The 24,290-nt window shown below is 40.7% G+C and overlaps 2 protein-coding genes across 2 annotated transcripts in view; one reads left to right on the top strand and one right to left on the bottom strand.

Annotated features, from left to right (window-relative positions):
• SLC45A2 (solute carrier family 45 member 2) overlaps positions 1–9,856 on the top strand; it is a 29,077-nt gene extending 19,221 nt beyond the window's left edge. Inside the window, exons 5-7 of the mRNA XM_067464640.1 lie at positions 281–404; positions 1,682–1,887; positions 9,610–9,856. Of these exons, the coding sequence (XP_067320741.1) occupies positions 281–404; positions 1,682–1,887; positions 9,610–9,840 (561 nt within the window). The 3' untranslated portion in view covers positions 9,841–9,856. The remainder of the gene's footprint in view (positions 1–280; positions 405–1,681; positions 1,888–9,609) is intronic.
• A 10,725-nt stretch (positions 9,857–20,581) lies between these two features.
• On the bottom strand, positions 20,582–23,731 carry RXFP3 (relaxin family peptide receptor 3). The gene has a single exon (XM_060761365.2). It carries the CDS (start codon positions 23,163–23,165, stop codon positions 21,813–21,815), a length of 1,353 nt encoding a protein of 450 aa, XP_060617348.1. The 5' UTR covers positions 23,166–23,731; the 3' UTR covers positions 20,582–21,812.
• Positions 23,732–24,290: the final 559 nt, after the last annotated feature.

Consider the following 24,290-nt stretch of genomic DNA (forward strand, 5'->3'; position numbering starts at 1 on the left):
TACATCTCCCTTTTACCATGGTGGCCAGGGGGATTCTGGTGGCTGTAAGCAAAAAAGGAATTTTTCAGTTTTGATTCTAACCTAATGTTGCACATCATGACATCAAGATGCAAAAGGTGATATATTATGCTAACAGGGGCATGACTTTTTCCTTCCTAGTTTTCTCTCTTTTCCATCTCGGCATGACATTTCCATGCCTTCTGAGTCTTGTTCCATTTAATGAGACCCATGGGCCCATCAAGAAAGCCGATTCTTTCTTCTTTTTTATGATGCTTTGCAGATTGTGTTTAACGGCGACCCTTATGCACCGCATAATTCCACAGCCTATCTGACTTATGAAAGAGGAGTAGAAATTGGATGCTGGGGGATGTGCATCAATGCAATTTCTTCCTCACTTTACTCATGTGAGTACTACCAAGAAATTGGACTCTTCCTTGAACATCTGAATAAGCAAATGGATTCATGTAGGGCTTCATAGCATTTTACGTATGATAGTGATCGAGAATCTTTGATCCACAGGCTCCAGTGAGAAGGTCACATTTGGCCCACACTACATTTGTGCTGGCTACCAATCTGTTTTCCGGCATGATTTAAAGTTCTAATTGTGGCCTATATAACCCTATATGGCTTAGGACCATTGTATCTGTAATATACCCCAATGACTCTATTTAGACTCTGAGATCCTAAAGTGAAGTCCTTCTTGTAGTCCCATTGTTCTCCCAGATATTGAAATTGTATGTCAAAGTTGGTGGGTAAAAGAGATCTAAGATCTTGAAATGGAACTATAATGTCTCCTTTAGATCTTTCTGTTAGCAAGTAAAAACATTTTTAACCCAATAGGCTTAACTGCAGAGGTTTGAGGAAGAGGACCCAAACAATTCCTGTCCAGTTAGCCTGAAATCAATGCCAGGAAAGATTCTGGATCAGATCATTAAGGAGGCTGTCACTTAGAAAGGATTGCTGTGATCACTAAAAGTCAACATGGGTTTCTCAAAAACAAGTCATGTCAAACTAGTCGAATCTCTTTTTTTTCGATAGAGTTACAATCTTGGTAGATGCAGGGAATGCTGTGGATGTAGCATATCTTGATTTTAGTAAGGCCTTGACAAGGTCCCCCATGATCTTCTTTCAAACAAATTAGTAAAATGTAGGCTAAACAATACCACTGTTAGATGGATTTGCAATAGGTTAAGCAGTTAAGCAACTGAACGCAAAGGGTGCTCACCAATGGTTCCACTTCATCTTGAAAAGAAGTGACCAGTGGAGTGCTACAGGGTTCAGTCCTGGGCCCAGTACTGTTCAACATCTTTATTAATGACTTTGATGAAGGTTTAGAGGGTGTGCTTATCACGTTTGCAGATGACACCAAATTAGGACACATCTAATACTGCAGAGGACAGGATCAGAATTCAAAATTGCACAATCATTTTAATTTTTAAGCCACCTTGAGTCCCAATTTTGGGAAGAAGGTGGAGTATAAATAAATGGTGGTGGTGGTGGTGATGGTGATGGTGATGATATGCACCCAAGTTTCCTTTTCATGGAAAGGAACTTATTGATATTTATTTCAAAAACACTGTGCATGATAGACTATACTGTAATAATACACTGTAATGTTTGAGAGTTTATGAAATGGTTATCTTTTTATAATGTATCTCTTTTCCCGATCTTCTTCCACCAGATTTGCAGAAAGCTCTGCTCCCTTTTATAGGATTGAAGGGATTGTATTTCATTGGATACTTGCTTTTTGGACTAGGCACTGGGTTCATTGGACTCTTTCCCAAAGTGCATTCTACTCTGGCTCTGTGCTCCCTCTTTGGTGTAATGTCCAGCACATTATACACAGTCCCATTCAACCTTATTGCTGATTATCACAAAGAAGAGGAGGTAAGTTCAAAGGAATATGGTTGCAATAACTTTGAAATATTACTTTGGGGATTATAATGCCCAGTGGCCAATCTGCTTGCTTAAGAGTTCTCAGAGTTGTAGCCCAAATCAATCATATTTCTGACCTTTGGCTTCTTGGTGTATAATATATCAGCCAGCATTTCAAAAACATAAATCATTTGTAGATTGTGATTTGTAAAGTATATCCTATCTTCAGCCAGACATGTCCGATCTTCCAATTGTAATCAAGGTAATGTGGTGGTGCTCTCCAAAGAAACTGACTGATACTGCTACAGGAAGTTGTAAGATTTTTTTGAGTTTTTTGGGAAATTTAGTGAGCAGAGGACTTTCCCAGTTATGTTCTTATATGCTTGCATGCAAAAACACATGCTTGCTGCTGATTAAAATTACCTAAAATTATCTGTGAGAAGGAAACAGAATATATACAGATAATAATAATAATAATAATAATAATACACTTTATTTATTCCTCTTTATCTCCATGGAGGGACTCAGGGAGGATTACAATACACATATGAGGCAAGGATTCAATGCTTTTTAACACACACAGTGAAACAATGACATCAACAAAGACAAAGGTAAAGGGCTTCCCCTTTTTCCATCTCCAGTGTCTGAAGGCATGCTCAACTCCAGCCATGGGGAGGTGCTCTTGTTCCATTTTCCATGCTAACAAGCCTGTTGTCCATAAACATCTCTGATTGTGTTACCGGCATGTCTTCATATATGAACGGGGTGCCCTTTTATCTTCTTGCCAAGGCGGTCCCTATTGATCTACTCACATTGCACGCTTTCAAACTGCTAGGAGATAGAGCTGACAGTTGAGAGCTCACCCCAACTCATGGCTTTGTACTGCCCACCTTCTGGTCAGCAGCTTTACTGCAGCTAGTTGTTTAATATCCTATTTTATTCTCATAGCCACATACACATATATGTATTATACTCTTTTCACTGTGTGGGTGTACATGAGAGAGTTTAAGATATCAGAAACATTAAAAGATATCTGATAAATGCATTAATTCTGTTTATTTTAACTCTGATTTATTTTTATTATGATTGGGAATTGTAAGAACTTCATTGGCCATTGAAGAAAGTTGTCAGTCAAAAAGCATCTGGCCTCTGTTTGAATGAAGATCTACCAAGACTTTTGGCCATTTACTTTCCTTCAACCCTTGATTTGTTCCAAATGAAACTTCTCTCATATTGCTATTTATACGTTTGGACTGCGTTGTTTTAAAATTTAAACCATTGATTTTTCAATAGATTTATTAGTTCTTGTAACATTTGTCACACACACACAAGTACATGTATATCTCTTGATTCTTTTTCAGTGCTTAGTTTTAGCTTATTTTCTTTCATTTCAGTGAAATAGGTCTTAAATCCATTTATTTCCATTCTGTGGAAAAACAAGCCAAAACGAAGCACCGAAACATCATTAATTCTGCTTTGAAATCAATGGCACTTCCTTCCTTAGCTTGATTGTGAACATAATGTTACTCAAACAGAAATGTTGTTCACTTGAACTAAACTTCCCAAAAGGTTAATGCATTCTTAATGCAACTCCGAATGTGATGCATTCCCCCCAACATTTATTTTGTGGCAAATGTGGGTTTGCACTCAGCCATTTCTTTTTGTACATCTATTGTAACTTCAAAATGGGATGAAATAATTATCAAAATATATACTTAATTCCATTACAAGCTAATTTTATTTACTGCATATACTTGAGTATAAGCCGATGTGAATATAAGCGGAGGCACCTAATTTTGCCACAAAAAAATTGGGAAAATTATTGACTTGTGTATAAGCCTAGGATGGGAAATGCAGCAGCTACTTCTAAATTTCAAAATAAAAATAGATACCAATAAATTACATTAATTGAGGCATCAGTAGGTTAAATGTTTTTCAATATTTACATCAAACTGTAATTTAAGATAAGACTGTACAACTCTGATTAAACCATTATTCTGACCTTCTTCAATGTAAATGTGCTTATGTATCCTTCCAATAATAATAAAGAGAGTAAAATAATAAATGTAATAAAATAATAATAGAGTAAAATCATGGACATGTCATAATAGCAGTAATAATAGAGCAAAATAATAAATGTAATAATAATAATAATAATAATAATAATAATAATAATAGAGTAAAATAATAAATGTAATAATGTATTGTTGAAGGCTTTCATGGCTGGAATCGCTGGGTTGTTATAGGTTTTTCGGGCTATATGGCCATGTTCTAGAAGCATTCGCTCCTGACGTTTTGCCTGCATCTATGGCAAGCATCCTTAGAGATTGCTTTCCATAGATGCAGGCGAAATGTCAGGAGATAATGCTTCTAGAACATGGCCATATAGCCCAAAAAACCTACAACAACCCAATGTAGTAATGATAATAAATAAAGTAAAATAATAAATATAATAATAGAGTAAAATAATGTAAATGTAAGAATAATAAGTAGAGTACTGAAATACTTGGCTTATACTCGAGTATATACGGTATATAAAATAGCTTGAAGCAACTGTTGTTTTGAATGCAAGTCAGATTGTTTAGAAATGATGCAATATCACCATAGCCACTTTGGGATAGACATATCTGTTTAATTCCAGGGATGCAAGATTTCAAGCAAATTTTTGAATATGACTAAGAGTGCTGGGAGATTATGGGTTTTGAATTGCTTGAGGGCTGAGAAAAGCGGTATAGAAATAAAGTAAATAAATAATAAATAAATGGGTGGGAACCTGATATTCATATTTAATAGTATAACAGAAAAGGGATTGTGAGCTTTTGCTGCTTCATTGTATATTTCCTGAATATGTTTTACCAGCTCTGATATGAGCCAAACAGCTTTTCATCTCTGGCTTTCTAGGAAAATTCCAGAAAGAAGAGAGCTAACAAATGATCCCAGTTGTCGGCAGATACATCACAATGACAACTGGGATGCAGGCCATCCACGGCTTTTCTTTTTCTGTGAAAAATGTATTTCAGTGGACCTTGCAATGCTTTCAATCTATTATTCACAAAACACTCTTGTTCCTTGTTAAGAATGGATTATAACTTGTTTGGGAGGCTCTTCTGTCAAGAGCCCTCGACTGAAACATTTTTACTGAGCAGGAAAACAGCATACTCAAAATCATTTCAAAGAGGGGTAAAAATTTCTGTGTGCTTTGTTTTCTGCCCACTCAAAGGGTGCTGGATTTCTTTGGGCTGCCATTCATAAAGATTTGTCTGTCAGCCAAGATGACAGCCAGACTAAACCAGGCAAATAATGGTAGCAGTAATAGTAGCCAACTAGTAGCTTTCGGTAAAGGTAAAGGTTTTCCCCTGATATTAAGTCCAGTTGTGTCTGACTCTGGGGGTTGGTGCTCATCTCCATTTCTAAGACGAAGAGCTGGTGTTGTCTGTAGACACCTCCAAGGTCATGTGGCTGGCATGACCACATGGAGAGCCATTAGGATAATGGCTGGCCTAGTAGCTTTAGGCTGGCCATTATACTTCATTATACATCTGACTCACATGAGCTAAAAGAAAGCATTCTATGGACCCTTTTCCATCAAGGTTCTCAGCCTCCCCACCCTTCTTAATTTTTGGGACTTTAACTCTCAGATTTTTCAGCCAGCATAGCCAAGGGGCCACGGTAGCACAGCGGGATAGACCACTAAGCTGCAGAACTTGCTGACTGGAAGGTAGGGGGTTCGAATCTGCAGGATGGAGTGAGCTTCTGTTGTTAGGCCCAGCTTCTGCCAAGCTAGCAGTTCAAAAACATGCTAATGTGAGTAAGTCAATAAATACCACTTCAGCGGAAAGGTAACAGCACTCCATGCAGTCACATTATCTTGGAGGTGTCTATGGACAATGCTGGCTCTTCAACTTGGAAATGGAAATGAGCAACCCCCCCCCCCCAGGAGTTGTCTATGTAAAAGACTCCCATGATTGCATAGCATTGAATTATGATAGTTAAAGTGAAGTCAAAATGCATTAATGCTACACTGCAAGTGCACCCTCTTCTCTTCCAGTTTGGAGAAGGGCAGAGTGAGGCTCAGGGCTTATAAAACATCCACCAATGGAACATAAATGCTTCCCAATTACTTTCCATAGGCCAAGTAGAAAGCTTCCAAGCCCAGTTTCTAGGAAAATATTCATTCATACTATGGTTTCATGTTATTAGGTGGATTGTCTCTGAAACGGAACATTTCTTATTCTGACCATGCCTTATAGCCATTGGTGGACCTCTATGAATTTGCCTCATCTCCTAAAACCATCTAAGATAGTAGCAAAATAAGTGCAATACAATGGATGGATAGTTTTGCCTTGGGGTCTTAGACTTATGCATAATCAAAAAGAGGAATGTATCTCTTAAATAGGGAGGAGGGGAGACAAAGGAGGAGACATATTTGCATAAAATGTGCATATACTGATTTCAAGCTATAGTGATAATGGCTATAATTTGCATCAATGCACAGTGGGGAGACTGTAAACTGAGTTCTTGCTCAATCAACAGCTGTGGAACAGCATTGCGCTCTTTCCTTGTCATTAAGTTCAACTGGAGTTTGATATTTGGCCTTGAATATCCTAATGTTTTTCAGCTTCAGCTCCCCTTGTTTAAAAATAAATTAATAGAGTTTTACTTTCTAGATTATAAGAAACCATACTGAATGTCAATTAACGTAAAATTACCATAACATTTCACAAGTCTTTGGCTGTGATCCTATGCATACTTATTGGAAATGTCTCATCGGCCCCAAGCAGAGCTTTCTATTGTCTAAATATGCATGAGATCAGGTTGCAACAGTCCAATTTCATCCATGTTTACTCAGAATTGAAATTAGAGGAGTTTATTCATTAAATTAAATGGCATTTATTTCCAAATAAGTGTTCATAGGACTACAACATAAAGGCTAAATCCAACCATTACACATGTTTAATCTTTCACACAACTCATCCTTCATTGAATTTAAACCTAAGGGCCCATTTATCACTGGACAATTTAACCAAGTGTAAATCTGTTGCGGAGTGGCCCCAGAAAATCTGGGGCAGTTGTATAGATGATCCAGGAGCACAACCGTTCTACTATGTCAACCTCCCTGTTAAAACACTGGCTGCTGATAAGTTTCCAGTACCAATTCAAGGTGTAGGTTATCACCTACAAAGCCCTAAACAGTTCAGGGCCTGCCTACCTTTGCAATTACATCTTCTCCTATGAACCTGCACAAGCTCTAAGATCTTCTGGGGAGCCCGTTCTCTCACTCCCATTCCCGTCACAAGTGTGGTTGGTGGGGACAATGGAGAAGGCTTTCTCAGTGGTGGTCCCCCACCCTGGAACTCTCTCCTCAGGGAGATTAGATTGGTGCACACCCTGTCTAGTTTTTGTAAAGATCTGAAAACATGGACATTCCACTGTTCTTTTGATTACTAGAAACTTTGGCCCTCTAGCCACAACCCAGTATCTACCTATTGCACTTTACCATTGTCCCTGCCCTATGGTTGTATTGCTCTAATTGATTTGGCTCTTCTAACTTGGATTCATCATCTGGCTCCTGCATTTTTCCATTAACCCTGTACCTGTAACATTATTGCACAAGCCCCTACCTCACCCCCTAGCTTAGTATATGGCCTCTATGTTAGCCAATTTGTTGGTTGTTGACTGTTTTGTTTTATGATGTTTGTATTTATTAAAATGTGTTTTTTATCTTTGTTTGACTGGGCTTGTTCCCATGTAAGCCACCCTGAGTCCCTTGGGGCAACTTTCAAAAATATGCGATGGTAGCAGGATACAAAAATAAGGTTTTCTTTCATGCTAGGAGTGACTTGAGGAACTGCAAGTTGCTTCTTTGTGAGAGAATTGGTCATTTGCAAGGACGTTGCCCAGGAGACACCCAGATGTTTTTATGTTTTACCATGCTTGTGGGAGGCTTCTCTTATGTCCCTGCATGGGGAGCTGGAGCTGACAGAGAGAGCTCATTCATGCTCTCCCCAGATTTGAACCTCCAACCTGTCAATCTTCAGTCCTGCTGGCACAAGAGTTTAACCCATTGTGCCACCGGGGGCTCCAAAATAAAAATAAAGTTATTATTATATTATTATATGTTGTTCTATAGGGAGTGACTTTGGGAGCTGTGTATGTTTAGCTTGAAGAAGACAAGGTTGAGAGGGGATATGATGTTTAAATATTTGAAAGTATTTGAAAGGATGTCACATTGAGGAGGAGACAAGCTTGTTGCTTTGGGACTAGGACACATAGCAATGGAATCAAATTGCTGGAAAAGAGATTCCATTTAAACATTAAGAAAAAGTTGCTGATTCCAAGAGATATTCACTAGTGGAGTATACTGATTCAGATGGTGTTGGAGACCCCTTCTCTGGAGGTTTTTAAATAGAGGATGGGTGGTCATCTGTCAGAGGTGCTTTGATTGTGTGTTCCTGCATTGCAGAATAGTAGTCCATGAAGTCTCTTTCATTTCTATGATTCTATAACAATCAGAAGCACAGATAGAGCTTCATGACTGGCTAAGAGTGGCAGCAACAGAGGCATGGTCAATTCACTTTTCTTATGCCAATGAGTGCAGAGTTAAGTTGATGGCAGCAGTATCTAGTCTAGACAGTGGATCAATCCAAATCCTTTCGTCCAGACTGCCTTAAACCTTCATGATATGTCAGTTCCCAGAAAACTCTGGGTATTACCTAATTTTGCTAAAAGTAGGGCAGAGCCAGCTTAAATTGAAGACCCCAGCAATACTTACTCAAAGCTGCTGTGTGCCATGAAGACCACTAGCAGCCTATTTGAGGTGAGTGCGATTTGGGGCTTGTGCAGACAAATTCTAAGTTACTTAGCTTTCAAAACAGTTGAGTCTGTGTTCTTCACATTTCACTGACTTTTAATCAAACTGCTAATATCTTTCTCTCTCCTCACCAAGTTGCCACATACAAAAAGAACTGCAGTGACTTTATTAGTTGCACAAAATAAGGCAGTTCATCAGTTGTAGTTTTCTGGTAAGTCTGTGGTTGCAAGTACTAAATTCCAAGGACAGGACTATGGTCCACATGCCACTAGAAGTGGGGTTTTCTAAATAGTGTGCATCATTCCACAAGTTGCAAATTGACTTGCTTTTTTTTGTGATGGCCACTGAGCAGCAAATATAGGCTTCATTTGCAAGTGTAAACAGTCATAGCACTTTGATGGAACTACATGCTTGGAGAGAAAATATTAGAAGAGCTGGAAATATGCTGTTCCTTTACAGAGTGTTTTGACCTGTACAGCACCCAAAGGAATAGAATAATAGAATCATAGAGTTGGAAGAGACCTCATGGGCCATCCAGTCCAACCCCCTGCCAAGAAGCAGGAAAATTGCATTCAAAGCACCCCCGGCAGATGGCCATCCAGTCTCTGTTTAAAAGCCTCCAAAGAAGGAGCCTCCACCACACCCCGGGGCATAGAGTTCCACTGCTGAATGGCTATCACAGTCAGGAATATTAAACATAGCTTTGCATGTTTTCCTTTTTGGACTGAAGTTCCCAAAATTCCTTAGCCACCGTGGCCCATGATCACACTGGCTAAGGAATTTCAGGAGTGGTAGTTCAAATAAGTAATTGTTCCCAAGCTCTGCTGAGAAATAAATAAGAAAATAAATAGATAATACTTAGTCTAGTAATCAATTTCTTCTGCCTCATTGACTGAGTTTTGCTTCCTTTTCTCTGCTTTCAGAGTCAGGATGGAGGAAAAACTGAAGATTATACAAGGGGAAAGGGAGTAGACTGTGCCGCCCTCACTTGCATGGTACAGTTGGCCCAGATCATTGTCGGAGTAGGCCTGGGCTTCCTGGTCAGTGCAGCTGGCAGCGTGGTAGTGGTGGTGATATCTGCCTCTGCTATCTCATTATTTGGCTGCTGTTTTGTAGCATTCTTTGTTCGCTATGTGGAAGGGAACAATAAATAGTTGATGTTTTGGAGAACCTCTTGGATTTTTATTATGGGTAGGAAGGCACTATCATCCCCTGGTTGCATTAATATGATGATGAATTTGCCTTGATGTTTTCTGTAGTGTCAGTAATTCTTATTCATTGTATTTGCTATGGGAGAAGAAGAAACAGGAAAAAAAATCTATTTTTCCCACATCATTGGGGTCCTTCTGTGCTTTGGAAAGAAGCAGGGCTAAAAGTCATCTTCTTTTTGAAGTGATATGAATCTTGCATACAAATAGATCTTGTAGTGCCTTTAAGGCTAACTCAGAGAAAGAGGTTGGTAGCATAAGCTTCCAGAGTGATTTCCACACAGCCATTTATTCCAATTCAGGATGTAACACAAAAATACCCGGAGTGCCTACACAAGCACCCCAGGAACTGGCTGCAAGCTCCTGCAGAGTCTACAAACCTCCACTGAACCAGATCTATCTAAACTCAAGAGTATTTTTTCTTGGTTCCTCTGGCAAATGCACTTGTCAAAAATAATGTTTGTCTGCAGGAGAGCCAGGCAAAAGAGAGCAATTTAGCAATCTCATGGGAATCTGCATTCCCGCGCCCTTTCCTTGCTGGGGGAGGCACTTGTTTACTTTCCCTCCAAGCTATCTATCCATATTGTGTCTGCAACTCCTGCCATGACAAGTGCTCCAAATGCTTCTTCTGCTTTGAAGCACTGCACTGTTTATACAGTGATCAACCACAGCGCATTTTATGGCATGATTTGCTATTTCCAGTAAGTTTTTAAAACATCTTTCCAGCTAGATGTGGGCTGGAGGTTTCATTGGTTGTGAATGTTTGGTAGACACCTCAAGAATCTGAGGAAGTGGGTACATTGGCACTGTAGAATTAATGCAATTTGATGCCACTTTAACAACTATGGCTCAACACCATTTTTGATTATTTTGAAAGTTCTTTAGTCTTCTCTGCCAAAGACTGATGTAGTCTTATTAAACTACAATTCCCAGGATTCCATAGCATTGAGCCATGGCAGTTAAGGGTGAAGCTGAATGTTTTCCTCTGACGTTAAGTCCAGTTGTGTCTGACTCTGGGGGGGGGGGGGGTGCTCATCTTCTTTTCTAAGTGAAGAGTTGGCATTGTCCGTAGACACCTCCAAGGTCATGTGGCCAGCATGACTGCATGGAACACCGCTACCTTCCTGCTGGAGTGGTACCTATTGATCTATTCACATTTGTATGTTTTCAAACTGCTAGGTTGGCAGAAGCTGGGGCTAACAGCGGGAGCTCACGTCGCTCTCCGGATTCAAACCTGCAACCTTTTGGTCAACAAGTTCAGCAACTCAGCACTTTAACCCACTGAGCCATGGGAGCTCCTTATGGCAGTTAAAGTTGTGTCAAATGGTATTAATTCTACAGTGGAGATGAACCCTAAGTCAACTTCCTCAGATATTGTCTCATTCATTCTCATTTTAGTTTTCTCTCTACATCAGGATACCAGCTTGCCAGAAAGATGTTTCTGTGCATGATCTAACAAGGCATTTCTTGTGTTCCTAAACAAACTTCAAACTCAAAACAGGGATGGATTTTTTTTAAAAAAGGACAGACGGAAAGCCCAATGCCATATGTAAAGTGTGTCTTATTGACAAGTGCTTTTATTCCAGTTTATAAACAACTCCCTGCTGTTAGAAAGTCCCACATTCATTTCAATGCCTTCTCTCTTTAGAAATGCCTTTGACAAAGAGTGCAGCTAAAAATACACAGATTTTCATTTCAAATGAAAAAAATGCAGGCTCAAGAAAATGAAATGTCACTCCTCAATATAAAGGTACTCCAGTCCAGCAGGATTTTGATTTGATTTTGTTTTTATGTATGAACCCTCCTTCCTCTGCATTTTTCTAAATGATAGAATTCTATAAATGCACCTGTCAATAACTGACTAAATCAGAGGATATGGGTTCAAACTGCCTCATGTTGAATCATATAGATTCCCTGTGACTTCAGCTCCTCCTAGGAAAAGATTCTCCCCAGATATTTAGCATTCACCTAGCACTTCTTATCAGTAATATTTCTGAGACCTTTAAAAACACCCTATAAAGTAGGAAATGATATTCATAGATGTGATAATATCATCATAAAAGAGTGGCTTTTTGGTGGTCAAGACCAACAAATATATTTATGGCATAGACAGATTTTTAAACCAGATAAGCCCTAATTAAAGCCTAACTACTGTGAAGGTACCAAAGCTAGGTAGATACAGGACTGAGTAGACTAGTGGTTCTCAACCTTCCTAATGCCGCAACCCCTTAATACAGTTCCTCAGGTTGTGATGACTCCCAACCATAATATTATTTTCATTTCTATTTCATAACTGTAATTTTCTACTGTCATGAATTGTAATGTAAATATATGATGTGCAGGATATCAAATATTTAGCACAAATGCCCAATACGCTCAAATTTAAGTACTAGTGGGGTTGGGTTATGATCATGTCATTTGGGAGTTGTAGTTGCTGAGATTTATAGTTAACCTACAGTCAAAGAGCATTCTGAACTCCACCAATGATGGAATTAAACCAAAATTGGCACACAGAACTCCCATGACCAACAGAAAATGCTGGAAGGATTTGGTGGGCACTGACCTTGAGTTTTGAAGTTGTAGTTCACCTACATCCAGAGAGCACTGTGGAATCAAATCAAACCATGATGAATCTTGACCAAACTTGGTACGGATACTCAATATGCCCAAATGTGAACACTGGTGTAGTTTGGGGAAAATAGACCTTGACATTTGGGCATTGTAGTTGCTGGGACTTATAGTACAAAGAGCATACTCTTTGATTGTAGGTGAACTATACATCCTAGTAACTACAACTCCCAAATGTCAAGGTCTATTTTCCCCAAACTCCATGTGTGTTCATATTTGGGCATATGGAATATTCGTGCCAAGTTTGGTCCAGATCCATCATTGTTTGAATCTACAGTGCTCTATGGATGTAGGTGAACTACAACTCCCAAACTCAAGGTCAATGCCCACCAAACCATTCTAGTGTTTTCTGTTGGTCATGTGCCACGTTTGGTTCAATTCCATCATTGGTGGAGTTCAGAATGCTCTTTGATTGTAGGTGAACTATAAATCCCAGCAACTACAACTCTCAAATGACAAAATCAAATTTTGAGTGATGGTCACTCCTTGGGTTAGTAGGTGTCTTGTGGCCAAATTTGGTGGCAATTCATCCAGCGGTTTTTGAGTTATGTTAATCCCACAAACGAACATTACACTTTTATTTATATAGATGTTTCTGAGAATTTATCACAATTTGCAATTTTCTTCCAGTTTGAAGGGAATTACTTGTAGAACATTAAATATGGGAGACAGGGAAACATATGACCATCTATACCTAGGGATTTGAGTGCTTAATTCTTGAAGAATGTGCATTGTACTCTTGTCTATCTGTGTTGTTCTTCAAGTAATTTCCTACTTATGGGGACCATAAGGTGATCCTTTCAGTTTTCATGGCAAGGTTTGTTCAGAGAAGACTTGCCCTTATCTTTCTTTGAGGCTGAGAGATTGTCACAAAGTAACCTAGTGGATTTCCGTTGTCAAGCAGGAATGTAAACTTTAGTCTCCAGAAATGAGTCCAACAGCCAAACTGCTCTTGTGGAACAATGTTAGTCCTGAATTTAGCGTGACCTTCCCTTTTATTCTGACTCTACATCCTTAACAGCTGCATGGCACCCATACAGTAGGTGCTGGAAATGCCTGTACCAATTTAATTGGCTGGTAAAAATAGAAATGCTGGCTACTTTAGTTTTGTTTGGAAGAATTTACTAAAATGCACCAATTGTCTCTTATTTCAGTCAGAATGGGTTTTTAAAACAGTAATGAATGTGGAAGGAAACCAAAAATTAACAGATTTCCCCATTCCTACGTGCAAGCTGTTCTCTAATGAGGGAGACAGAAAATAACTTACCAAATGCTTTTAAGATGAACACAATGCAAAGGCAGAGCTGTTTGAACAACATTCCTCAGAATTCTCTCTCTATATCAACTGGATGATTCTGTAAGTTATCATCCCCCCTCCCCAAGAAAAGGAAATTTCCCAGACTCTGATGCAAAAGAAGAGAAGACACACAGATCCAGTTTGAAGACAGAATGGTGGAGAATTTGTCCCAGAATCCACAGCAGATTTCACAGATGGCATGAGTAGGATATAATTTCCAGTCACTTCCCTGCCTGGCAGGTTATATTCACACCACAAATTGGTGCGAATATAAACGAGCATTAACGTCTTTTTTGAGAACACCATTGAAGAGGACACCTGTTCAGAGTGGCTGGCTATAAGGTCAAGTACATGGCTTGCATGCAGAGGGGTCTCTCTCGACATCTCCAAATGGGGCTGGGATGGGAGCAGGGGAAGAGTGGCAAACTTTGAAGTACAGTCTGCAAGGGAAGAGACAAATCACCACATTCAAAGTCCATAACAGATTGTTTTTGAGGTCCTTTTGAAATGATTTATAGGCAGGCTGCTGACCCCTGGAATATACCATCTTGGGTGAGATTAAGAGTTGTTTCAGTGGGATGTATGTGTGTGTGTTACCAATGAATCCCATGCCTCTTCTGCCTGTTTTAGTGTTCCCCACCCCCTCCAATGCATTTTGGTATAGAAAACCCAACAACCTAGAAAGGAACTTTGTCTACATTGTTAACTGCAGCAATAACATGTTTCATGCTTATGCCTGTTTGATGTTTCTATAGTTTTAACGTTTTTTATCTACAGTTATATGTTATTGACTTACTCTATATATGTGACTTACTCTATATACCGGGTCCTAGAGAAGTGCACTTGGAAAGTACCAGATGCAGGGCTTTTTCTATTTCTGCCCCTGCCTTATGGAATTCCTTGCCGCCCTACATGAGAGCCATGCGTGACTTAGGACCTTTTACTCTAGCACTTAAGACCTGGCTTTTTTACTAGAGCATTCGATCTCTGTTAATTTTTGATTTCTGTATGTATTTTATCTTTTACAATTTAGCTGTAAATCGCCTAGAGCATTCTATGATATGATATGATATGATTTAGATATGTGATATTTTTATATATATGTGAGGCATTGAATTTGCCATTTATTATGTTGTAAACCGCTTTGAGTCCCCCCAGGGGTGAGAAAAGCGGTATAGAAATGTAGATAATAATAATAATAATAATAATAATAATAATAATAATAACAACTTGTAGTAACTGACCATTTAACAAACACACACACTGAAAAATTCATAAGTTGGAATCCTTCATCACTGTGTCTGTTACATAAATTTACTCATACTTAGCTATGCAGCGGGGGGGGGGGGGGGGAAACATTGTTAGCGAGTTGAGAAGATGTGCATGCAGTACTGGCAAGAGCATCTCTAAATGAACCTGGGAGGGATGCAATGGAGAAGTGGTAAATTTGGATATACAGACTGCAAGGAAAGAGAGAAGCCACTGCAGCCAGAGGTCATAATTGATTATTCTTGAGGGCATTATGAAATTATTTATAGGCTGGCTGTTCACTCATGGTATACACAGTCTTGAATGAGATCAAGGTTTGTTTGTGTGTGATGTGTGTCCTAGCAATGAATCATATGCCCCTACTGTTTGTTTTTATGCCCCCGCTCCTTTATAAATTTTGACTTAGAAAACTGAACAACCTAGAAATGAACTTCCAAGCATTGGCCGTGTAACACACACACTGAAAAATACATAAGCTGAAACCCTCTACCATAGAATATGTTGTCTATGCATATTTAACTATATAATAGAGGTGTCAATAATTCGTGAATTGAGAAGTTGTGTACTGCAATGCCAGCAAGAGTGTCTTGATGTGCATCAGAGTCCCATTGCACCGTAGTGCATTGCTTTAATTACGAGGGTTGAATGAAAAGTAATGCCTCCACTTTCATAACTCCTCAACAGATGGCAGTACTGGTATGCAGCAGGTACTGGCTTGTTCAGTAGACTCTCCTCTACAGTTCCATTTTGGTGGGAAGCCTTAGCATTGAACAGTTGTGTTGCTAAAGTGCAAAGTATGGAACCCTGAGCAAACAGTTAGTCAATGCGACTTAAGCAATGTGCAGTCATTGAATTATTGACAGCAGAATGTGTCACCCCAAAGGAGATTCATCAGAGAATGCAAGCTGTTTAAGGTGAGTGTGTTGATGTGAGTACTGTGCATCATTGGGCAAGTAAGTTTGACAAAGAGTTGGATGTCCTGTGACAGCAACCACCAAGTTTCACAAGCAAAAGGTTGAAGATTGATTCAGGACAATCGTCATATCACTCAGAGAGAAATTTCAAGCATAATCGACATTTCACAAGAACGTGTGGGTCACATTATTGCTTCACTTGGCTATTGGAAGATCTGTGCACAATGGGTACCCAGGATGCTGATGCATGAAATGAAAGCGCATAGACTTCTTCCGTGATGGCTTCAGAAAACTTGTTCATCGTGGGCAGAAATGTATCCAATTGTTGATTATGTGGAAAAGTAAATAGTGGTAGTTAAAGAGCACATTCTAAGGATTATTTCTGCATTTGATTTATTAAAATATTCCCATTCAAACCCAAGTAAAAAAGGTGGAGGCATTACTTTTAATTCAACCCTCATATACATCAGCGCCAGGCATAAATCCACTTATTAGACATATGCCACCAACAGGCATGCATTAAAGTTATATGGGTAATAGGTATCCTGGGGGGTGGGGATGCAATATTGATGTTTGATCTTGCACAAGTTGCTCACTTTGACTTATGGGTCAATAGACCAACCCTTTATAGGTCATCTGCTTTTGTTGTTCCTTTTAGACAATTGGGGGCTGGAAATCCCTGAAAATTTATTGCATACTAGTCAGAAATCTAGCAATAGAGCCTATGTCCACTAAACCCATTTTTGCCGTGTGACGAAAATTAACTCTAGGTATATCTACACTTTAGAATTAATGCAGTTTGACACCAGCCTAATTGCCATGTTTGAATGCTATTGAATCAGAAGAAATGTAGTTTGGCGAAACAACAGAACTATGTGACAGAGAAGTCTAAAGACCATATAAAACTGCAACTCCCATAATTCCATAGCATTAATCCATAACAGTTAATGTGGTGTTAAACTGCATTCATTGTATAGTGCAGGTGCACCCTCCAGCTGTGAGTCCCAACTGGAGCAGACTATAGACTCAATCTATGTGTTGATTCAATGTGCCTTGCTTTAATTGGGAGTAGTCCATAGGATTCAGCCCAACTGCTGCATGTCTAATAGTGAAAAAATAGTACTTTTCTCACTTAAAATATCAGTGGCCATTTCCCGATAAATGAAAAATTCAAGATTGCTATCTTAGCCTAGATGTATTATGAGTGCAGTGAGCAGCAAAGAATATATGGGAAGGAAGGAAACATAATGTTTTTGCTCCCTTCCAACTTGGTCTTCTTTTTTCTTATTCCAAAAACTTCATGGGCACTCCAAGCCCTTCTTCCTTAGCTCTGGCTGGAGAATATTGCACTTATAACCAGAAGGATCCAAAGTTAATGAAGCCAATGTTCTTGTCAATAACTGGTTGCAGGCTTTTGTGACTCATTTCAAAATTCACAGAGACTAAAAGCACAAGGTGTCTCCATCGTGCCCGATATCTGACCCTCAAATCAAGTTGGACCATAGTCCTCACCACCCCAGTTAACAACTGACTGGCTTGGAGATGATGTGATATTCAGCCCAATAAATTATGCCCAAATTGTATGAGAGTGAGAAAAACTAGGCTTTCAAACAGGCAATTCTGTGCACAAAGGCCTGTGCAAAATGTACACAAGGCTTAGAAAAGTTACTTTTTGGGATCACACTTCCCAGAATCTTCCAGCTTGTATTGAGGATTCTGAGCATCATTAAGTAAAAAAAAAATCCTGAGCATCACATATGCATGTAAGTACACACAGAGAAAAACAGAAACAAGATGAAATGCACTGAATAATTTAACTTCTTCTATTGATACTTAGTGATTGGTTCTTTCAAAATAGCATTGCATGCACAGTCCTTCATGAAGTAGTAAGTAATAGGCTTGAGCTAGTCTGGGTAAAGTGATTTAATTATCCACAAAACAAAGCACAGTCTCTTAATACAGAAAACGTAATACAAAACTCTCTTCTCTGATGCATCCCTTTTATCCAGCCTTAAAGAATGTTTAGTTTGTACTAATTTACAGAAGTAGCATGCTTGGATATAATGGCAATCTGCCTTTGGTGCAAGTCCATTTCCCTTGTGTGGCCACTGTGCCATTTGGAGGACAGCAATAAGAGCCACAGAAAATAAAGCATCAGGGGTGAATCAGAGTTGGAGAGGATGAACCATTCTCTGGATGGAGGCAAATTGTGGCGTAACATTGTAAGAGTAAAAGGTAAAAGTTTCTCCTGACATTAAGTCTAGTTGTGTCCGACTCTGGGGGGTAGTGCTCATCTCCATTTCTAAGCCGAAGAGCTGGTGTTGTCTGTAGATACCTCCAAGGTCATGTGGCCACCATGACTGCATGGAGCTCTGTTACCTTCCCACAGAAGCGGTACCTATTGATCAACTCACACTTGCATGTTTTCGAACTGCTAGGTTGGCAGAAGCTGGGGCTAATAGCAGGAGCTCACTCCACTCCACGGATTCAAATCGCCAACCTTTCGGTCGGAAAGTTCAACAGCTCAGTGGTTTAACCTGCCACACCACCAGAAGGCCCTTGTAAGAGTAAGGTTTTTAAGAAACAGGAATCTGGGGAGGAAAGTATCACCAGATAATATTGTTTAGGTCCAATTAATTTACAGAGATGATGGAGAAATGGGTAGAAGAAATCCATATTCAGATACACCAGCTTTTTCAGAAACCAATCCAGATAAATTTAAAAATCTATGGAGAAGGGTACCTCTACCAACACTAATACCCATGTCAGTAAAATATAATCTACATGTTCAGATGAAGTGGAACAAACAGTAAAAGGGAAAACTTACTGTATTGCTGACTTCCCAGGGACACCTGCCTAACCTTCTAGTTACTCATGGAATCAGAAACATGGCAATATTTTTGGAAGTGGATTAAAACACCCCAAATCTCTATGGCTGTTCTGGGAACTGTAATTTCCTACTTCATCCCTCAGAGCAATCTCTTTGAGAAGAGTGTTGTGTGGTTTCTGGGCTGTATGGTCTTGCTCTAGCAACATTTTCTCCTGACATTTCACCTGCATGTGTGGCTGGCATCTTCAGAGGATCTGAAGGATTCTTGCTCTGATTTATCAGGACCTGTGGCATATTTTAAAATCCTGGCTTGGCAAAGCAAGTCTGTTGATGCCAGTTCCTGGATGTGTTACAACTTTTCTCAAAGTCTGCCTTACCATCTGTTCTCTCATCCATCCCACAGCTTGGAAAACCTACTTCATTCACTCCAATATCCAGAATCCCCAACAAGCCTGGCTAGTAGCTGTAATGATTGGGGAATTATAGTCCTAACAAGGAACTTTTCAAGTTCTGATCCATCCCAACTAATCATCTCTACATCAGAGCCAATGATTAAGTTGCCTGGGCAGATTGTGACAATTTCACCATTTTCTGAGTACCACCTGAAGTCCAACATGTCCTGCTCAGCTTTGTAAATTAAATAGTCTGATGGGAAAAGACAGGTGTCTCCTTGGATACAGAGCAGCAGAATTCTAAAGCTACACTCCCATGTTATTGATTTAAGGGTTTACCACATAAATATAGCAACACCACAAGCATACTGACTCTTGTCTCTTCCCTCCGTTGTCAGTGCCTTTTGGTAGTGGCTGGTGGCTTTCATCTCAGTGATGTGACACCACCACGTTGGATTTAGTCCAGACCTTAAAGGTACAGTGGAGTCTCGCTAATCCAACCTTTGCTCATTCAGTATTCTGTATCATCTAACATGATCTGCCTCCTGCCTGATTCCATGGCTGTTTCAATACATTGTAATGTTTTGGTGCTAAATTCGTAAATACAATAATTACTACATAACGTCACCGTGTATTGAACTGCTTTTTCTCTCAGTTTGCTGCAAAACATGATGTTTTGGTGCTTATTTTGTAAAATCATAATGTAATTTGATGATTAATATGCTTTTCCTTAATCCCTCTTTATTATCCAACATGTTCGCTTATCCAACATTCTGCCAGCCCATTTATGTTGGATAAGTGAGACTCTACTGTACTATCCAAAAAATATAATTTATCCCAAAATAGCTTCCTTTAAAGATTTTATGACATGGAATTTGTCAGCTACAAGTAAGATCTTTCACACTTTTCTTGAACAAAATTGTAGAATCAAAAGAGACCACAAGGGCAATCCACTGCCATGCAGGAAAATACATTAGAAGTATTCCAGAGAGATGGCTATCCAACCTCTACATAAAGATCTCTAAAGGAAGAAGGTCCACCACCCTCCAAGGCAAACTAGTTCATTGTTGTAAAGTTCTTACAGTCAAGACATTCTTCCTAATATTCAGGTAGAATCTTTTTGAATTCATTAGTGTCCTAATCCCTGAACTGCAGAAAACAAACTTGCTCCATCTTTTACATGACAGCTCTTCAAATGGAGATTACTGTAATGTCACTGCTAATCTTTCTCTTCTCCAAACTACATACCCAGCATTCTAACCCATAGGGCTTGGTTTCCAGACCATTTACCATCTTGGTCACCATCCTTTGGATGAGCACATATCCTAATATGGGATATAAAAGCATGGAGTTTCCCCCATAAATCTGAGAATACAGATGATCCAGACACAGTCAATAATAAACATGTTCTCTTTTTCCTCTTGAACTGAACCATATGAGCCTCAACAGAACAAGGAAAATTCCAACTATGAATTCCTACTTCACTGATGAGGAAGTGGACAAGACTGCACTAGACCCTCCACATTCACTGGAGTTAAGGACACAGGTAAAAGAAGATAAACTCAAGAAACCCACTCCTCACTTTTTCTTGTTACCAGAGAGATCACCTATTTTGGAATCTCTAAGTCCTTTAGTGTAATCTATTTTCACCGGAAGTTAATCTCACAGTTGTGCTGAAGAACCTAGACATTTCTAGAGAGGTTCTCAGTGGAAATCTTTAAGCGTTCCAGCAAAACCCTGTGGTCACCTTTCAGCAGACATTGAACATAGAGTCACAATGGAGGACCTAGAGAGACCATATTAATCAAATCTGCAGATAATCAAATATGCAAATGTTAAACCTGCAAATGTGGATGATCAACAGAATTGGCAATTTTGGTGTGTCAACAAAACTACCAGGCATATACCCTGTACGGATGAATAATTATTTTGACTGATTCCTATTAGTAGTCTTAACTATTGTATGCCCATTTAATGATTTGTTAAATAGTGAGTCAAGATTTAGAGAAATTCCACTGATTCAACAAATCTACTTTAGTTGGAGTTACCAATAGGATTCAAAGACTTTTTTTTCTTCTGGAGTAGAGCAAAAACCCACTTTCTTAAGATAGCCAAATCACCATATTCTTCAATAATAGTAACCCCCTCATAAAAACATAAATAGTGCTCTGCTTAAAAAATCCCCAAACCTTTCTTCTTAGAAGACACCCGGCACCCCTTTGACCATTTTGGCTTCCTTTTCTTGCATCTTCTTTCCAACTCTATTATATCCTTTTGGAGGAGCGGTGACTACAACTGTACACAGTATTACAAGTGTGGTCATACTAGAGACTCATCAGTGCCATAGGTCCCCACTTTTCTTAGTGCCATACATAAATGCTATGGGTTGTTTCCATCCTGGTTAGTGGGAAAGTCTTAAACAAATTGTTCCCTTCCTGTTTTCCTTCTGATGGATGGAACGTTCCCATAGCCATTTTATTACTTCCACATCTCCAAGATAGGGGAAGCTTGGTTCCAGCACAATTACTTGCCAGTTACTTTAGACCCTGGGGCCAGGAACCAGTTGTAGCCTTCCTACATGGTGAAGCTTAACAGTGGTGCTCAGCAGAGGTGCTGGTAGGCAAGGCATCAGAGCGGCTACTGTACACAACCACCCCAGGGGGATATGAGACAATATCCGGTAGAGTTACTGCTACACCTGGTGGAGGGTGAGGGGAAGGAGTAGAAGTATTTGCTGGATTAGCAGGCATCAAGCTATGCAGTACTTGTTCCTCGTGCTCGGGCTTAGTGGTGGCTGTGAAAGGGCGCATAGTAGTGATGGAGGGTGAGGTGATCCTCCAGAGCAGCTTCTTGAGGGCTTTGCGAAACTCCCTGCGCATCAGGCAGTAGAAGATGGGGTTGAGGCAGCTGTTGGAGTGTGCCAGACACACCGTGATAGGGAAGAAGTATGCCTGAGACAGGAAGTAAGCATGGCTGAAGTGCAGGATGTTGAGCTTGATGAAGATGCCCCAAGTGGTGAGCGCTTGGTTGGGCAGCCAGCAGAGGAAGAAAGACAGCACTACGATAGTCACCGATTTGGTCACTTTGGTCCTGCGTTTAGTGCTCGGGCCACAAGAACTAGCACCCACATGCCTGTCACTGATGAAGCGCACCAACAAGAGATAACAGAGAGTGATGATGCCCAATGGCAACAGAAAACCCAGCAACACCTTCTGGGTTTGGTAGATCCCCAACCAGGTATTGTTGCCTTCACTATCAGGAATGCGGATGAGGCAGAATTCCTCACCAAAGATTGTAGTAGTGGTGGAGAAGATACCAGTGGGCAAGGAAGCTAGAATGGCCAAGATCCATATGAGAACACATAGCCATTTGGCTGGAGAGCAGGCACCCGAGAGCCCATTTTGTCTTCTGGTTTTCAAGGCAGAGGCCACAGCATGGTAGCGGGCGATGCTCATGGCAGTGAGGAAGAAGACACTGGCATACATGTTCATGGCTGTCACATAGGAAAGGATCTTGCACATGGCATTGCCAAAGAGCCAGGTGTAATCCAGAGCATTCTCCACAGCCCAGAAAGGGAGCGTCAGCACAAACTGGAAATCAGTCAGGGCCAGGCAGGTCACAAAGAGGTTGATGGAGGACTTTTTCCATTTGCTCTTCATCAAGTAGAGCACCAAGATGTTGCCCACCAGACCCAGGGCACACACCACGGAGTAGACGATGGAGATGAAGATCCGCAGGACCACAGAGGCGCTCCCTTGCACACCTTCGCTCTTCTCCAAGTTGACCAGGTTCCTCCAGAGCTCTTGCAAGGACTCGTTGGTCCCATTGGCCAGCAGCCTTTCCTCCACAAGGCTGGGAAGGGAATCCAAGAGTTCTCCCATCCTTGTTTCCTTTATGCTGGCTGCCAGGGAGCAGTAGCTGTATTCACAGAGGGCATCCATCCCAGGCAGGGAAGAGAGTACTGTTCCAACAACCCTTTTTATAAAGCACTAACAACCGGGAGACCAAAAAGGGAGGGGCCTCCTTCAGGTGTCTCCCCCAGATTTCCCTGGAGCCAAAAAGAAGCACTTCCAAAAGCGAAGAGACCTTGACTGGGGTTAAGGCTGGAGATCCAAGGTATACTTCAAACGTCCATCACCATGAAGCCTTCAAGTTCAAGAAAAGCAGAGAGGTTCATTTTCATAGTTGTTTCTATGTCGGATGCATAAGAGTGAAGGGAGAGGAATCAATGCTGACTGGGAAAAAAAGTATCCGATCAGTTCCCAAGGAAAATGACGGAGAATCTGATAGCAAGCAAGTGTTTTCCGAGGTGGCTGCAGAAGCTGGTGCAGAAAGCAGGTCGGAAATGGAAGGTGTAGCTCCGCCAAAGTCTGGGAATGTCTCTCTGGAGAGAGACTGCTGAGCAGCCTGTAGCTAGCTACAACTCCTCTCTGCCTTTCCCTCCGGCGGAGAATGACTCCTGCCTCTGTCTCGCTTTCTCTCTCCAGCGGCTGCCTGGAAGGTGCGTGCGCAGCGACGCCCCCGGGAGCTCTCCCTGGTGCTGAAATCCAGCCACCTGGAAAGCGGAGGCTTCGCCCGCCCCTCTCGCCCTCCTTCACGTCCAGATCAGCGCCCACATCTCTGGGGGGACTCGCCCACCCCACCCTCCTTCCTTCATTTTGCCATTAGATTAGTTTAAATGTCTTCCTCTCCTTCCCAAATTCACTCTATCCAGGTATGTCTGACAAGTCTATAGTGATTTTACACAAGGCATGGGTCAACTTGGGACCTCTAGGTGTTTTGGACTTCAACTCCCCCCTTTCCTAACAGCCTCAGGCCCCTTCCTTTCCCCCCTCAGCCAATGATGTTTTGGACTCCCACCATTCCCAACAGCCTCAGGCCCCTTCCTTTCTCCCCTCAGCCGCTAGTATTTTGGACTTCAACTCCCACCATTCCAAACAGCCTCAGTCTCCCTCCTTCCTCCCCCCCCCCCCAGCCACTGATGTTTTGGACTTTAACTCCCACCATTCCTAACAGTCTCGGGCCCTTTCCTTTTCCCTCTCAACCACTGGTGTTTTGGACTTCAA

Source organism: Anolis sagrei, chromosome 2 (genome assembly GCF_037176765.1).
Source record: "Anolis sagrei isolate rAnoSag1 chromosome 2, rAnoSag1.mat, whole genome shotgun sequence".
Classification (NCBI taxonomy): domain Eukaryota; kingdom Metazoa; phylum Chordata; class Lepidosauria; order Squamata; family Dactyloidae; genus Anolis; species Anolis sagrei.

What these genes read in the sequence shown, in the direction of transcription:
- RXFP3 (XM_060761365.2), bottom strand. Translation starts at nt 23,165, where the DNA reads ATGGATGCCCTCTGTGAATACAGCTACTGCTCCCTGGCAGCCAGCATA.